At 39.0% G+C, this 16,407-nt stretch overlaps 2 protein-coding genes across 10 annotated transcripts in view; both read right to left on the bottom strand.

Moving 5' to 3' along the window:
* LOC122057343 (two-component response regulator-like PRR37) overlaps window positions 1-1,634 on the bottom strand; it is a 6,773-nt gene extending 5,139 nt beyond the window's left edge. For 2 of the 9 annotated variants that reach the window (XM_042619401.1, XM_042619407.1), the window contains exons 1-4: window positions 1,488-1,634; window positions 1,296-1,369; window positions 1,016-1,103; window positions 466-916 (exon numbers count right to left, since the gene is read on the bottom strand). In XM_042619401.1, coding sequence (XP_042475335.1) covers window positions 466-805 — 340 coding nt within the window. In that variant the 5' untranslated portion in view covers window positions 806-916; window positions 1,016-1,103; window positions 1,296-1,369; window positions 1,488-1,634. The remainder of the gene's footprint in view (window positions 1-465; window positions 917-1,015; window positions 1,104-1,295; window positions 1,370-1,487) is intronic. The other 7 variants (XM_042619408.1, XM_042619409.1, XM_042619403.1 and 4 more) reach the window with 6 other exon arrangements.
* Window positions 1,635-5,267: 3,633 nt separating this feature from the next.
* Window positions 5,268-16,407, bottom strand: part of LOC122057092 (adenylate kinase 1, chloroplastic-like) — an 11,925-nt gene continuing 785 nt past the window's right edge. Inside the window, exons 2-4 of the mRNA XM_042619091.1 lie at window positions 10,005-10,145; window positions 6,712-6,984; window positions 5,268-5,876 (exon numbers count right to left, since the gene is read on the bottom strand). Of these exons, the coding sequence (XP_042475025.1) occupies window positions 5,733-5,876; window positions 6,712-6,984; window positions 10,005-10,145 (558 nt within the window). The 3' untranslated portion in view covers window positions 5,268-5,732. The remainder of the gene's footprint in view (window positions 5,877-6,711; window positions 6,985-10,004; window positions 10,146-16,407) is intronic.

The raw sequence follows: 16,407 nt of genomic DNA, 5'->3' as shown, positions 1-16,407 counted from the left end.
AAAAAAAAAAAAAAAACCCAGCCTTCTGTGAATTCCCACATCTGTCAGCATAAGTTAATATAACTAATGATACAATAAATTTTGCAAAAGTATACTGCATCAGGAATAAGAGAAAATCTGATTACAGCTAATCATCAGAAAATCATATGAAGATCACCTCACAAACTACTCCACTCAAAATGCAAGTAATAATCGAAATCAAGAAACAAGTCAAAACAAACTGAAACGGAGTAGAAACTTCACACTCGTAGATTTAATGATTTTATTAAGATCAAGAAAATCTTGTTTCGCCAATAAGAAACAGAACAACTCAGAAAAAAAAGAGAGGAGGTGATGCAACATCTCAAAAGCCACAAACCGTTTAAGAATATGATATATATTTACACAATATATTATAAACAAACTATTTCAAGCCAAGGATCAAATTAAAATGATACTCGCGACCAAGCAAAAAAAGCAACTTACCTTCATAACTGCAATTTCGAAGCAGAGCACTGACCACATGGCGTGTTGAATCATCATTTTCCACCAGCAGAACCTTCAGTGACCTAAGAGGTAGAAACCTCTCCCAACTAACCACTGGCCCTTGAGGCTGTTGTGGGGGTTGCTGCACAACAGCCGGGGTCTGGATGGCCCCTTCATGTCCATTTATATCCTCAGCAACCTCGTTAACCCTTGACTCATCTTCTTCCGAGAGACCCTGCCCCTCACCCACAACTCCGTCCCTAATTTCATACACATGGTTAATAACCTCCCCGAGCCTTTTGGTTTCAGTAGCATCATTGTTCAGAGGAACACTCCCCATCAACCAGATTCAAAAAGACTGATGATGAGGAAAACAGTTGATTGAACCGGTGAGAAACCCTCCTTCACTCCACTAGAGTACTTGCACATTCCGCTTCCCCAAAGAAATCACCTTCCACAATCATAAAACCATCAATTTAATGGATGACATGGATTAATACACAACCTCAAAATTGAATTTCAAAGAGATTAAACTGCTTCGAAACGTAACTGAAACGGTCAAACCTCTACAATCCGCTCTTGCCCAGTGCGACTAGAGCAGGTTATCAGATCAACTACAATAATCCAAACCCTAATATCTGCTCAAAACAGATAGAACTGGTATGTAAATAAAGGGTGAACAAAGCATTCAACTCAAAAGCGAAGGTCTCATACTCTGATGTAATCTTTCACAGAGGAAAAAAATTTCAGAACCTTGCAAGGTAGTATCTCAATATTTGAAAAAAAAGAGGAAAGTGATGAAAATTAATCACATAAAGAAGAACTATTACCTTGGGAAAACAGAAAAAGATACTTCTAAAGCTCCATGGATTTATATAAAACCGGAGTTACCTTCGAGCTTGATCTTGCAAAAGAATTGCAAAAAACAATCAGATCAGTTTTAACTAGGAAAATTATCAGGAGCTTCATGCCATGGTTTTCAGATCAATATAAATTAAGGATTGCAATAGTGTTTGCATTACAATGTTTGTTGTTGATGTTCTTCTTCTTCGTTTAAATGTTGCAGACGAGCTTGACTGGTCGGAAAGCGGCGAAGCAAACAAGGAAAAAAGAGAAAATATTTCAGAGAAGATATTTAGATTATGTGGAAGAAAGAAGAACCTCTGGAGCGTCTCCGTAGAGCCACGTAGGATTCCATAAGGTCCGACGTGGACAGAAATGAAGCCATGGTTACCTTCTGAGACGGACAAAATCTGGAGCCCTGAAGCTGAAGGTGGGGCCGTGGGGGTGGGGGTGGCGGTGGTGGTACCAACCGCATCTTACACGAATCTCTTAGATATCTAATGGTGCCACCAGCACACGTGGCTCAACCTAAAGACAGATAAAGGTTTAGAAAGGTTACGCCCCCTAAACCCTTAAAATTTGGTAAACGTCGTTTTCGGTTTTCCTAGATATTTGTAGTTTGGCGAAGTAAAAACTAACGTCGGTATTTAACGGTGTTTAGTTTCCTATAAATACCCAATATTTTCTGCCCCGCGAAGGGGACGTTTCCCTTCCCACTCCCCGGTCTCCCGCCATGAGAAACGGGGAAAGAATAAGATACAGACTCATACATCGACAGGTGGCCCCTCAAAATATCTTAGTTGATTAAAGCGGTTTCGTTTGGTTGGAAGGAAAATTATTGGGGAAGAAAAATGAAATATTATTCCATTCACGTGAATGATTTAGATTCTCATTCTCTTCCGCAAGGAAGATAGATCAGAACACATTCTATGGCTAGGAGTCCTTTCAGGTGCCTGCTCAAGTGAATGTGGTTGGACTCTCTCTCACGCTGGAAAGGATATCAAAATCTATTGCTAACTCCAAATCACGTTTTATTTTACATCCAAGTCTCTTAAAATATTCTTACGATTTAAAATGTAAAATAAAAATTACAATAGTAAATATACTATTATTAAATATGATAAGAAATTTAAATAAGATAGTCCAATCCTATGGGATAATGAGTACAATTTTTTTTTTTTTGGTTTGAAAATTTTTTATTTCTCTTTTCTTTAATTTCCTTTGCAATCAAATGTAGATATCATAAAAAAATTTAAGGAAAAAGAAATACATGTTGTTAGTGTACGCTCTCTCAATCCTTAATAAATATGTAGTTTTCATTTTTTTTTAGGGAAATTTACCGCACCACCCCATGGAGAATGCCACAATGATAAGACCACCCCCTCTATTTTGCCAAATTATTCTCAGACCCCCTACCGTCAGTCACTGTTAAGGAATATACTATAGTTGCTGACATCAACAACTATATTTTATTTTAAATACCAAAATACCCTTATAAAATAAAAAGTACCAAAAATACCCTTAACATAGGTTAATATTTCTTTTTTAATCTTTCGATTCTAACTTACAAATAAATTCTAGAGATTGAAGAATTCTTGGAATCAAAATCAATTAAAGCAGAGATAAGTGAAAGAGAATCTTAATTTGCATACATTGTACTTATCATGAGAGCAATTGATCCCAATTTTAATGGAGTTGTTCTCGATTTGCTTTGCCTTCTGGTGGTCTCGACTCATAGAATGATCGGCGGCAACAGTCGAACCCTTTTAGTAGTCGGCGGCGACGATGGTGTCGACGTCAAAGCCATGGATTGTAAGGTGAGTGATGCGAAGGAGGAAGAAGAGGAACATCACTTAATTTGGAGAATAACTCCACCGGACTTGTTAAGTGTGTGTTTTGCTTTGACTTTATAAGGACTTGAAATGGAGAAGATTGGAATTTCCGGCCACAATATATAAAGGAGTGGTTGGTTTTTAGTAATCTTTTACGTTGTTTCTCCGTTTTTCGAAAGTCAGAAAAGTGGAGATCTCTCTCAAAGAAGAGAGAAAGACAGCTTGGAAATTCTCTCTCTCTCTCTTTCTCTCTCAACGACCTCAGCTCCGAGTATCTTCTGGTGCAAGAAGATCTAGTGAGAGTGAGATCGAACGAAGCAGAGCTTTCTCTCTCTTCCTCTTCCTGTTTCTCTCTCTAACATTCTCCATTTCACTCAGTCTGCAACTTAATGGTGGATCGCCAATCATAGAAAAGTAAGTTTTTTTACAGTTTCGCTTTTCCTTTTCCTTTTAATTGGTTGTTGTTGACTGCCATAAATTGTGGCAATTTTAAAAGATTACAAATTTTGCTTTGTCGGAGAAAGTTTGGTTTACTGAATTGGGGTTTATGTTTCGTGCCTTTTTCCTTTTTAGCTTCTGTATGATTTGGATGATCGGAAGCAAATCTATAGTGTTCCGAGTTGGATGAAGAGGTGGTTGGCTTATTTTTTGAATTCTTGGACGATCGGGAGGGATTAGACGGAGGGGACGATAACAGAATATGTTGAGAGATGAGGCTTCAGTATAGGAAAGATGGGGTGTGTGCTTGGAAGAGTGATTTCGTCTGTGGTAGGTTCGGATGTGAGGGAGAAGGAGAAGGAGAAGGAGGTTGAGAGGGAGAAGGAAATGACCTTGTCTGTTCCATCGGGGAGGAAATTGCATGTATCGTTGTCAACGATCGAGACCACTGAGTTTCAGAATGGGGAGAACCATAAATGGAGAAGAATTATTCTTCAGGTTTTTTTGGTATAATGGTTAAAACAAGTTTTTTTAATGGTAAGGGTATAATGGTCATTTTAACTCCACACTTAACACTGACTGGCGGTATGGGGTTTGAGAATAATTTGGTGAAACAAAGAAGATGGTCTTATCATTGTGGCATTCTTCAGGGGGTGGCATAATAAATTTTTCTTTTTTTTATTAAATATAAGGAGAGAGAATGTTGTCTTTTCACTTTTTTTTTACTGCTTTTTTCCCATAAAAAAAAGAGTAACATGTAAATCCCTCTCTCCAAATTTTATTTTAAAAAATAAGAAAATGATGGAGAGAGAATTGGCGGCGCACATTGCATACCCCCTGTCTCTTCGTTTACCATGTTGGGACTTTCCAAATGAATGGTGGCATTTCCTCCATGCACACACACTCCTGATAAAGTTCTTTTTTCTTTTTATAAATAATATTGGGAGTGTTCTTTGTTTGAGATCGGAACTCCCATACCTGCACAAGACCTAATCATCACCTCTTTTTTATTCAATCTATGTGGGGCAAAGAGATTATTTGAGAGAGAGAGACACGAGGAAGCAGAAGATAGAAGACCCAATTATCGCCTCTTTTTTATTCAAATGATTAGGACAAATTGGGGATTGAATGGATAAACGCATGGTCCTAGATTCAATTCTCCATTTGTGCATTTGAGTTGTAAGTGAAGACCGTGACATGTAAGTTGCTGCGCTAGTCTCCCTAAGGATTAGTCAATGTGCATGAAAACCAACCCTGACACCTTGATTAACCAAAAAAAAAAAAAACAGACACAAGGAAGCAGAACTACCAAACAGTTGTTTCTGTTGGTCGATCTGATCAAATGAATGGCAATTTGCCCATTTGGTACTGCCCTTACTTATTAAGGTCTCCGGCACTGTACTGGGCATAACATCCAGAACACTGGAACTGCTGATTCTCCATACACACTGATAGAGGGAGAGATTTTTTTTTTTTTTTGCTATTCTATCCTACTGGCCAGCCTATTGGGCGCCAGTAGGGCTAAGAACCAACTCCTCCTACACACGAAGATGACAAGATTCGAGGTGAGATTAAATCACCGAATCATGCTTTTAACATTTTAATACAGTTTGACACAATTTGCATCAAATAGTCACAGAATAAGAACTAAAGGGAGGGGGCTGAACCATGTTTGACATTTTGCTCCCGTTTGCAGTTTGCACACAAGGTGCTTCTTTATCATAATTCATACTAGTAGTCCACCATCAAAACTTACAACAAAATGAACAATGAACCTGATTTCCACAAATTTTTTGGTGGATAATATTGTAACACACACACACATACTAACTGATCTCCATCATTTCCAGAGTCTGAAACTCAATCCTCCAAATGAATATACCTTTCAAACTAAACCATTCTTCACCATGTAAAATAATGGTGATGTTTAGCCTTCTATCCGCCAAATAATAGACAAAATTCCTCTCATGTTACACATCTTGTAACGCCCAACTAAGCAGCCATCTCATTAAATGATTGACCAGAGTTGAGGGATTTATTTAGGATACAAATGGATAAAATATATGTTGTTCTCTTCAAATTTACTGTGCATGTCCATCCCATACATGCAAAGAATGACCCACTCACCTCAAGAGAATTGCATATGACTCTACTTCATGCAGCTGCAGACTGCTTGCCATCATGATCATCAAGATTCAGAGCTTGCAGCAACTTAGGCCAAGTTTCGGGGATCCCTCCAGGTAGATCAAACTCCAACAACTTTTCTCGACTGCGATAGAACTCCTCTAAGGGCTGGCTCTGCAGGAGCAACACAATTATCAAATTCAATGTCTAATCACTAAGTGATCAACAAGATGAACCATGACCACATAGATATACCAAAGCAGAAAGAGTTTTATTCCATGAAAACACATTGTCATATTAGTTTCAGTTGGCGAGGGGTATAGAAAACCATAGAATGGCAGTAAGCTGTGAGTCCAATCAATCACCAACTTGTTGAGGGGGGCTCCAAACCATAGATGCATAATGAATGAGTCTGATCAGATCAACATTCTTACATATAGTCAGTAAAACATGTAGCACCATAAGTTCCTCAATTACTTCATCTGTCAGGGATAAAGATCCTCAAATCAGTCAGCTATTCAGCAGTCTATACAAGACCAATGACTGATGGGAAATGGGAAACTACCATCCTCCATGTGAATAAGCATGTTATTTCTTTCTGTCATCTATCCCCTCACTCACCCATTCTTTAATTTCTCTACTTGGACAGATATCAGCACATCATATCTTCTCTTGTATAATTTTAACAAAACTGCATGGTAGTTCTTAAACAACTCTGTATAATAAAGTCTTATTACAGCATTATACTGTTCCCCCACTTGTTCTTAAATGTGCATTGCCCTCCAGTTACGGGGACTAAATCAATCATCCTGACAGCTTCCTACACACCACATTACTCACTGCTTCACTAATGGTGTGATTTTACCTTTTCATAATCCTAGCCATTTCAAAATCCTAATAACTGAGTTGAAAGCCCACATAATAGATTAACTTCTTTAACTAGAGTAACAGCAGTTGAAGCAGCAGCAGCAATCAGAATTAATTAACGCTTGAGAGAATGGAGCAATACCATTTCATTGTATACACGAAGTCGTGCTTTCACAACTTCTTCTGTATCGTCAGATCGAGTGATAAGCTTCGATGCACAATGCGGAGGAGGGAGAAGTGGAGCCATGTATATTCCAGGTCTCCCATTCTCACCCTTGATATCAATATTCGCAATATTGAAGTTCCCACCACACTGGCTGCAAATCCTTCTTCCAAGACATTTCTCAAGAAGTACATTTTCCTGGAGCTTTAGGTTAATAACCAAGTCAATGTCGGTGACATCCTCCAATATTTCCTATACAAGCAGGGAGGGAAAGTGAACTAAGAGAACAGAACAAAAGGTATGACTCTACTCGTTGACAATAAAATATCACAACAATGCAGCAGGCTAAGGACTTTTTAAAAATTTGAGTTCCTGCAGACTTATGTATAGTGGTGCAGAAACTCGATAATAAACCATTCCATCAATGATGCAATTACAGAATTAGAGGCATAGCAGTTCAATGTCCACTAGAGTATCTTGGACTTATTTCTGGCACCTTTTTTCGACATTCATACGCAATCTTTAATCCGTTTACCACAGCTTATCTCGATAATTTCCAACTGAGGCACTAGAGAAGAAGTGCATCCACAATATCTTGAAGGGAGCTAACCAGTATAGCTCCACATTTCTTTGTAAAAGAATGGTTCAAGCTGTAAGAAACAGGGGAATTAAAAACCTAGTAATCATAACAGCAGCGAGTACAGTGTAGACATTAACTTCAGTAGGTGATCTACGTAGAGATGGATGAGTCACATACTTTGAGCCATTGACCCAAAAGATCCAGTACGTGATTCCTTTGAACTCCAAGATAATGGAGGATCTGACATAGACAGATCCTTAACCCAAGCTATCTCCTCATCCCAGTTCTATAGGTAATATCTTCAAATATTGTGCTATCCCACTTCTTCTAAAAACCCCAGAAAGGAGGGAAGAAGACCACAAACTGATGCAGTTGGGAGTTGGGCTTGAGATAGCCTTTGATTTGATTCATTTTCTTTCCTTTTTAGAGTTAGTATTAGTATGGTAGATTTTCAATTGAGTGAGATTTTATTTCTATTTTAATTAGATGCAATATTTGTTTCAAATAGGAAAGTAGGTCTGTTTTCAGTCTTTAAATAGATGTATTGAACTCAACTGAGAATTAGAATTGAATGAAACTAAAATTATATTTTGGATGAAATTATGGTTGCCACGGGCTGCTTATCTCTTGTTCTCTTTCTCTGAAGTTCTCTCTCTGAACTCTTCTCTTTTTCCTTCTTATCTTCTTCTTTCTCTGAAATTTTCCATCTCTCTCTTCTGGTTTTCTCTCCTATTCTTTTGTTTCTTTTCTTATGTTTTCTCTTCTTCTTCCCCTTTCCCTTCTTCTGCTGTTTAATCCTTTTCTTATTTTTCTGCTGATTGAAACTTCTGATCTGAAATACTCTGTTTCTGGACGGTACATCTGAGAGGAGTTCATGCGGTAAAGCTCATTACAACCCATCCATCGGTTCTGGAACTTTGGGCGAAGGGTCTTCAGTCCTAGGCAAGCTAAACCCTAGGGTCTTATTCTCTAAAACCACTTCCTGGTACAAGATTGAAACCTGAAATCAGAGTTGGGTTTTTTTCACCACCCAGATTTGTTTCAGCATCACCTTGGTCGATTAACCCTTGGAGTTTGGAGCTGTGTCCAGTTGATTTCAAGAGGCCTGAAGATTGTAAAGTCTTACCCAAGATTTCCGATTGAAAGAAGTCCTGCTTGCTGAGATTTCCTCCACGAACCAGGTCTGGTTTCGTGACATGCTCCACCTCTGATTTCTGTCCAGAGGTTGAAGATGATACCTTCTATCGTGAGTTATTTTTTGTCTAACTTCTGTTTTTCATTTATACCCCTGCCAATACTTTTGAATACGCTTGAGTTTCTTTATTCCTAGTTCCTGATATTACAATAAAGGCCCTGACTTAAGAGTTTGTTATTCCAGTTTAACCCCACCTCTGTTTTACTTTTCAGAATCAACTATCTCCTTTTGAATTAATTCCTGTTGTGTCCTAAGCCAATTATCTAATTCTAAAAGGGTTCTGAATAGTTTGTAAATTACAAGTTTGCCCCTATTTAGAAATGCCTATGTATTTACAGAATTGCCATTCTCTTTAACTTGAGTTTAATTACAGTCCTGCCATTGGTTATTGCTATTATTTGTTGAGTGTCCAAGTGGGCCCTAAGCGATCCGATTTCAGTCCTTGGGATCTGGATCCGCATCACCATCACAAACACAGAAACATTGCATGAAGTAGAGTTAGGGAGCTAATGCCTTCTGTTACTAAGGAAGTGAGCAAAACCACATTGGAAAAGGCCATCAGGGAAGACTGCAAAGCTTGACCTGTACGAGCAATGTCATTCGAAAGAGGTTCTGTGGTGTTCTGAAACTGGGAATGGAAGAAACTCCAGGGCCTCTAAACTATGTGTGAATGGGACACCAGAGGTATAGCAGGTCTTACACTCTTACAGCTATTCAACTTCTTCCAAACAATATAGCAAAGAGGGACTGCAGTCTTCTCCAACTGGAGCGGAAGTTTCTTCAGGGCCAGCACAATTATGAAGAGTAGACAGTGCATACTGAAACTGCCAGAAGGCTGTCCAAACCTATAAAAGGCCCGCAGCTTGTGTCAGGTTGTTTACCATAGCACCTTACAAGATAGGGAGTTTGCACTACCCACTTTTAAGTTGGCTGGTGAAACCATTAGGACACAGTCTCATTCGGAGGGGGAAAATGAGACTGAAGAACCTGCCACATGTTCAGTTGGAGGTCGAAAGAACATGACCTTAATGGATTTTCTCTTGCCATGACTTCATTGAGCATACGATGGGTGGCTACATCCAGTGTCACAACAAGGAGATGAGTAAAAAATTGAGCAGACTTGATTATAAGAATCATCAGCTCAATATATCTTCCGAAATTCCCCACATTTTCCGATGTCCTGAATTAGAAAAAAAAAAAAAAGAAACAATACATCTAGTAGTGAATATCACTTGATTAGGTTTTATTTTTTCCTAAGCAGTTGACCAAGAAAGTACCCATAGAAGGTCACGTTCTGAGCCTCCTGCACGTATCACAAATTAATACACACAGGAACAACAGTTGTTTTTCATTCTTTCATCCTAGGACATAAGCAAAGAGCATGATTATAGTAGAGAACTAGCTTTGCTCCACCAACTCTGGCAAAATTGATAAAAATAAAAACCGAACTCTAATTTTGAAAATTCTGCGCTATCACCACAAGTGCTCAATGCTTACCGCTTGTCTTATTGTTCGAGGGAAACCATCAAGAATGAACCCTGATTCACCCTTGGCTTCTCCTGCTTCAAGCCGCTGAGACAACAAATTGAATATAATTTCATCTGAGACCAATTTGCCTTGATTTACAATCTCTGCAAGCTGTCCAAAAAACAAAGATAAATAAATAATGGAAATAGCATTAAAGATGTGGGAGAAGAGTTTTCCAAGAGCAACAATTACTGCATCTCCCCACTCTACTAAGAGATAACTATGCTAAATGGAAATATATCATTTTGAGTCACATAGAAGATCAGTGCAGTTTTTAATGAGATGCAAACATGTAGCACAAATGAGTGGTCAAACAAAAGGTGAAAAAAACAACATAGCAGATATTACAATCATCAAGCACTAATAATCTTTTGATCAGGCCCAAAAGAAAACAAAAATGTTATAGATAATAGCGGCACAATAGTTAGTAAATTTTTTAGTTATTCATAAAGGTATGACTCTCAAAAATAAGTTTAAAAAATTGTGTTTTTCGAATAATTGCCAAAAGAGTAATAGAGGGTAAGACATTTTTTGGCTCCCACCAAATAATATATGAAACTAATAAAATAAATAAATAGAAGTTGGCAGAAACCAAATTTTCTCTCCTGTTTGTCTTACTAACTAAACTCTAACTCCTCCAGCCTTCCTTTGCCTTTTTCCCTCGATTAACCCAGCCAACCAGCCCACGAGCTCCATCTGTCCCTCCATACAGAGCAACACACCTCCCAATACGGTGAGGAGCAGCTCACCATCCGTGTCTAGGAACTCCATGTATGTCTGATGAAAAAGCTATATGTTCAGTCATGGTCTATTGACACAGGCCACAACAATCACATCCAATGTTCATGCCACAGTAGTGGCAGAATCACAATAAAAATGGAGATAAAGTAGATGTCAGCATTGGCAGACACTAGGGAACCACAACCCAACCCTGATGGAGGGCCAGTAGGGGTAGGGAAGAATCTCTGAGATGAACTCAGAGTTGCAGGGGAAGGAGAGAAGATTCGCACAAGAAAGGGGGGGGGAGAGAAGAGAATCTTACACTACCCGCAGGCACTCAAACAGTCAATTCAACTCCTTCTATTCTTCAATCTGTCCTCTAATTGAACGATTACATGCATTTAAATAGTAAAAGAAAACCAACATTAAAAGGAAACCTCCTCTAATTTGGAAACTCAAATTAATTGGAAACAACAATCACATCCAATGTTCATGCCACAGTAGTGGCAGAATCACAATAAAAATGGAGATAAAGTAGATGTCAGCATTGGCAGACACTAGGGAACCACAACCCAACCCTGATGGAGGGCCAGTAGGGGTAGGGAAGAACCTCTGAGATGAACTCAGAGTTGCAGGGGAAGGAGAGAAGATTCGCACAAGAAAGGGGGGGGGAGAGAAGAGAATCTTACACTACCCGCAGGCACTCAAACAGTCAATTCAACTCCTTCTATTCTTCAATCTGTCCTCTAATTGAACGATTACATGCATTTAAATAGTAAAAGAAAACCAACATTAAAAGGAAACCTCCTCTAATTTGGAAACTCAAATTAATTGGAAACAAAATCCTAGTAGCTATCTCCTACTTAAGTTGCCAAACATAAAAAATTGCATGAAAATATAAATGAAATCCTAAGAGATCCTACTAGTCAAAGACCCAAATTGGATCCGGTTCAACTCTGTCTGGATACCCAGATGGGTTTGGATCAGTCCATAGGTGCGAATCTACATCAATTCCCCCGGTGTTGAGAAAAACCCATCCACGAGTTTCGTAGAACGGGGAGAATTGATACCACTTGATCAACATCCATCCTTGCCTGTATAAAGTCACCATCGAAACCATGATCGAATGCTATGAAATCCACGACGCGAAGTTCATTGGTAAAGTAGTGACTCAAAAAAATAAAATCGATTGGTTCATTGAAGAGATCAACCGATTTAAATCTTTTCACAAGTTGATCTTCAATTTCCAACGATGCCATCTCATCTTCCACCATTGGTGAGTCATCTTCTGGCTCATCTACTTGTTGATTGCTCAATGGCTGAGATCATATAGTTGAAAGTAGAGTGTGCTTAGGCGTTGATGCTCGTGATGTCGTTGAATCTAATCGAGCTTCTCTCGTATCAATTGCATTTGTTGACGGATATCCAATAAAAGATCTAGCCAGGTTGTTGTAATCACTATGGATGGATACTCAAGTAAGGAGTGAGTGGTAGAATGTAAATTGGACGTTCAACCTTTTTTTTTTTTTTCTCCCGGTTGAAGTTAAACTTGAAACACAAAAAGAATGGGACTTAAAGTATTAAGGAAGAGGGGAATACTTGGAAAGACAAAAGAAGGTGTAGAGGTAATCGGGTATTTTAGGAATACCACAAGAAATAATTAAGAAAGGGCAAGTCATGGAGTGTGGGGTTACCGATAGAAAAAAAGGTGGGTTTTCTGCCCTCTCAGAGATGGAGAACCGGCGAAGGTTCTCTGCTCTGTCACCAAGGGAACCAACGAAAGTTGAGATACACCGCTACAACAAAAGAGGCCCAACGAGAGAAGTGGGAGGACTTCCAGAGAGCCGACGACGTTGAAGGAGGGGGTCCACAACTAGGTACGATTCCTCTTTTTTTTCTTTTGGTTCGATCTTGTCTCTTTTTTCTCCTCTTCTTCTTCTTTTCTTTTTCTTTTTCTTTTGTTGGTTGGGTCTTTCTCTTCACGTCTTCTACTTCTTTCTTCTTGTGATGTTCCAGATCTCTCTCTCTTCTCTTCTTCTTTTTTGTCGACTTCTTTTTGTTTTTTCCCTTGCTGCTGGCGGAGGGAAAGAGGAGGCGGTGGGGGATTTCTTGTTGGGGATCAAAGGGGTGGGTTTCTGTGGGAAGCCGAAAGAGATGGGATTGAAGTTCTAGTGTGATTTTTTTTTTGCTGTTCTCACTCTCAGCAGAAACCAGAACAGAGAATAGGGAGAAAATGGGAAAGAAAAGAGGAGGTTAATGGGAAGGGGATGGAACAGGGAGGGAGAACGAAGGAGAGGATCCTTCGGCTTTGATACCAAGTTGATGGAGGGCTGGTAGGGGTAGGGAAGAATCTCTGAGATGAACTCAGAGTTGCAGGGGAAGGAGGGAATATTTGGACAAGAAAAGAGGGGGGGGGGGAGAGAATCGCACACTGCCCGTAGGCACTCAAACACTCAATTCAACTCATTCTTTAATTCTTCAATATGTCCCCTAATTGGACGATTACATACATTTAAATAGAAAAAGAAAACCAACATTTAAATCCTAGTAGCTATCTCCTACTTAAGCTGAAAAAAATAAAAAAACAAAAAATTGCATGAAAATAAAAATAAAATCCTAAGAGATCCTACTAGTCAAAGACCCAAATTGGATCCGGTTCAACTCTATTTGGATACCCAGATGAGTTTGGATAAGTCCATGGGTGCGAATCTACATCAAACCCAATGCATGGATATAGCAGAGTTCTCTGCGGAAGGTTAGTTATTCCAGGAACAATAAGTGCATATTTGACTAAGCATCTCACGCCAACCTATGCACAAGAAACAGAAGCCTAGACACCATGGGGATGCTTCTCAGGCTACTAAGCTTCTGATGGAAAGATTCCAAGCACTACCTTCTCATTGGATCCTTTTTTAGAGCTTCTCCTTATGAAGAAGCTGGTTTCTGACAATTTGAAAAGACTGAGAAGCTCCCAAAAACATGCAATGAGTGTGTTTCCTAGAGCATTGTGGGTGTGCCTTTAGTAGAAATTGTTGTTGTTATTCTAGTAGGACCTTTCTTCCTGACATTTTTTCACTATATTTGCTGAAAATTTTCTGCACCAACCTGAAAAACCTGCAAGCCTCCATATTGTCTTTTACACTAAAATTCCATAAATGCAATCCAATAATCTTCAATTTCCCCTTTTCTAGCCTATTTTAATAAAGCAGCACTCAATTTTCCATCTAGTCCCGAATTACAAATTCATATTATCAAATCTTACCATTTCCCAATTTCTTAGAGCGAAACCTTCAATCCTTCTAGCCTTTGTCCTTCCCTGAGTGCCACATCAGAATTTGATTCTTTCCCCTCAACTAAAGTGATTTAAATGGACAGATATTTCTCTTTATTCGGGATATCTATCAACACAAAACTAATGAGATCTCACTCAAAATGAAAACATCGAGTCTTTTTGCATGCAATCAAATTACATCACACCATAGCTGCACTGCCACAATTTGCTGTTCAATAATTTAGGCCTGGAATAGACCAAGACTAAAACATCAATGAAATTCATTTCTTCACTCTACTTTGGAAAAGGAGTTTCAAGTTTGCAAATATGAAAAGCATCATTGATATTATTATTGTTTCTGGTACAGAAAAAACATAATTCACGTTGCAGTAGAAAGATGTAGAGAGAGAGAGAGAGAGAGAGAGCCAAGTTCCCAACCCAGCCTGCAATTCTAAAATTGTTACCTATAATGATGAGAAATGATAGTGTGAATAAATAAGATGATATCTCCCAGAAAAAATATTAAGCCTCACATATAAAGGCTCAGGGTAAGACAACTACAGCATAGCATAAAACACTTGACCATATATTGGTCTTCATGTTGCAGAAGAAAAACAAAAATCCAGAGAATACTCATAGATATGCTTACCTTTCAGCCCACAAATTCAAAATCATATCATAACATTTACATGAAATCGTACTTTTTGGTTAGAAATAATTATTGGGAGGGGTATTAGTCTGACGCTCATTGTCCATAAGTGATACACAACCAGGATCCTGCCCGTACAGTGGTTCCCACTTCTACACAAGGGTGAGCCTTAGTCCTCATGCACTCCTAGGTTTGGAACCCTGCTATGAGATTGCTATGGACCTACCCAAGTATACAATAATCAAAATTTGAAAGATAATGGCAATTCTGTAACATGTCAAGGTTTACAAGGGAGTAGCAAAGCCGTAAATAAGAATCTTAAAGGGCAGCTTGTTAGCTAAAAATGGGAATGAATAAGAAGGGAATTAAGAATCAAAGAACTATGGCAGACTATGCATCAGCCAGAAATAAGGATAGAACAGAATTAAGATGAAGGGAGTTATTCTGGGGAAGAGGAGGACTATGATGACAACTAAAATAGTGCCACCATGTTATCTTCTAACTTACAACAAGAGCAGAAACCAGTGGCAAAGAGGCTCAGCTTTGAAGAAGGATTCTCCCTCATGAAAGATCCAATTAAACTAGGACTTAGGGGATTGGCCGCAACTACCACCCCTCCCAATAAGGCCTAGCAAGTTGAAAGGTCAAGCCAAGGGGGGGGGGGTGGAAGGACCTGAAATCAGATTTGACGGTAGAAGAAGAGCCAAGTTTCTGCGTTGACTTGGTTCTCACAAAAGGCAAGATTTCTGGGGAGAGCTTCCAGGGATTAGGTCACCCAGGGAAGGGCTTCTTTTGACCCAAATATCAGGGAGAACGAACAGTATTGATTGTCGTTGATTGAAAGTGACGTGAGCCTGCAACTCCCGTAAGAAAAGAACAGGAAAGGAGGAAGAACGAAACAGGAAGAAAGGGAAAGAAAAATAATGGGAATCAAGAAGAAGAACTAAGGGAAGAACAGATGAGGAAGACGAGATTGACCAACCTGGTCGCACACAACTCCACAAGGAGATAAACCAACACATATTACGTTCCATTATTCAAATTTAACCATCTCGATTGAGGTACATCCATGTATATAAGAAAGATAGAGTCATAATTTCAACCAAAAACAGAAATTAACTCAACTAAGGAAACCCACCATAAGTATGTTGTAATGGGAGTAACCTGCTAAATATTGGACTGTAATAAAGTAAACCAACAAGATAAGGAAATAAACTAATAATAGAGAAACTAATATGCTATCTAGATCTTCCACAATCCTGGGTTTTAAGGAAACCAGAAATATCCAACAGATCTTTCTGTTCTTTTTGGCTGCAAACTGCCTCAGGGGGGAACCACTTCAATGACTGGATGGGGCCATTCATGCCGGCAGGAGCATCAGGTTAGCATTATCCAAATATCTTAAACTGAACCAAAAGAAGGCAGAGCTGGAGGGATTCTGAAGAAAGTGAAATAATAGCAAATCCTGTCACACTGCTTCTATTGTTATTTAAGTTTCTTCAAGTTCTCAAAGTACGGAGCTGAGTATCGACTGACTGATGGTTAACTTATGGAAGTTACATTCAAATTGGTACTTGGTGGGTCAAAGAACCTCTGAAACTTGTAAGTTGATATGGATATCAGCACGCGCTGTCAATGTTAACGTTATGCTCTAAATCTCTCTCCTTTTTTTTTCCCCTCAGTAAAGCGGTGAAAATAGTTGTGATTTTGCTACTGGTTCCTGTGTAGTCACA

The sequence above is a fragment of the Macadamia integrifolia genome, chromosome 12 (genome assembly GCF_013358625.1).
Source record: "Macadamia integrifolia cultivar HAES 741 chromosome 12, SCU_Mint_v3, whole genome shotgun sequence".
Taxonomy (NCBI): domain Eukaryota; kingdom Viridiplantae; phylum Streptophyta; class Magnoliopsida; order Proteales; family Proteaceae; genus Macadamia; species Macadamia integrifolia.
This window is presented reverse-complemented; position numbering and strand designations above follow the sequence as displayed.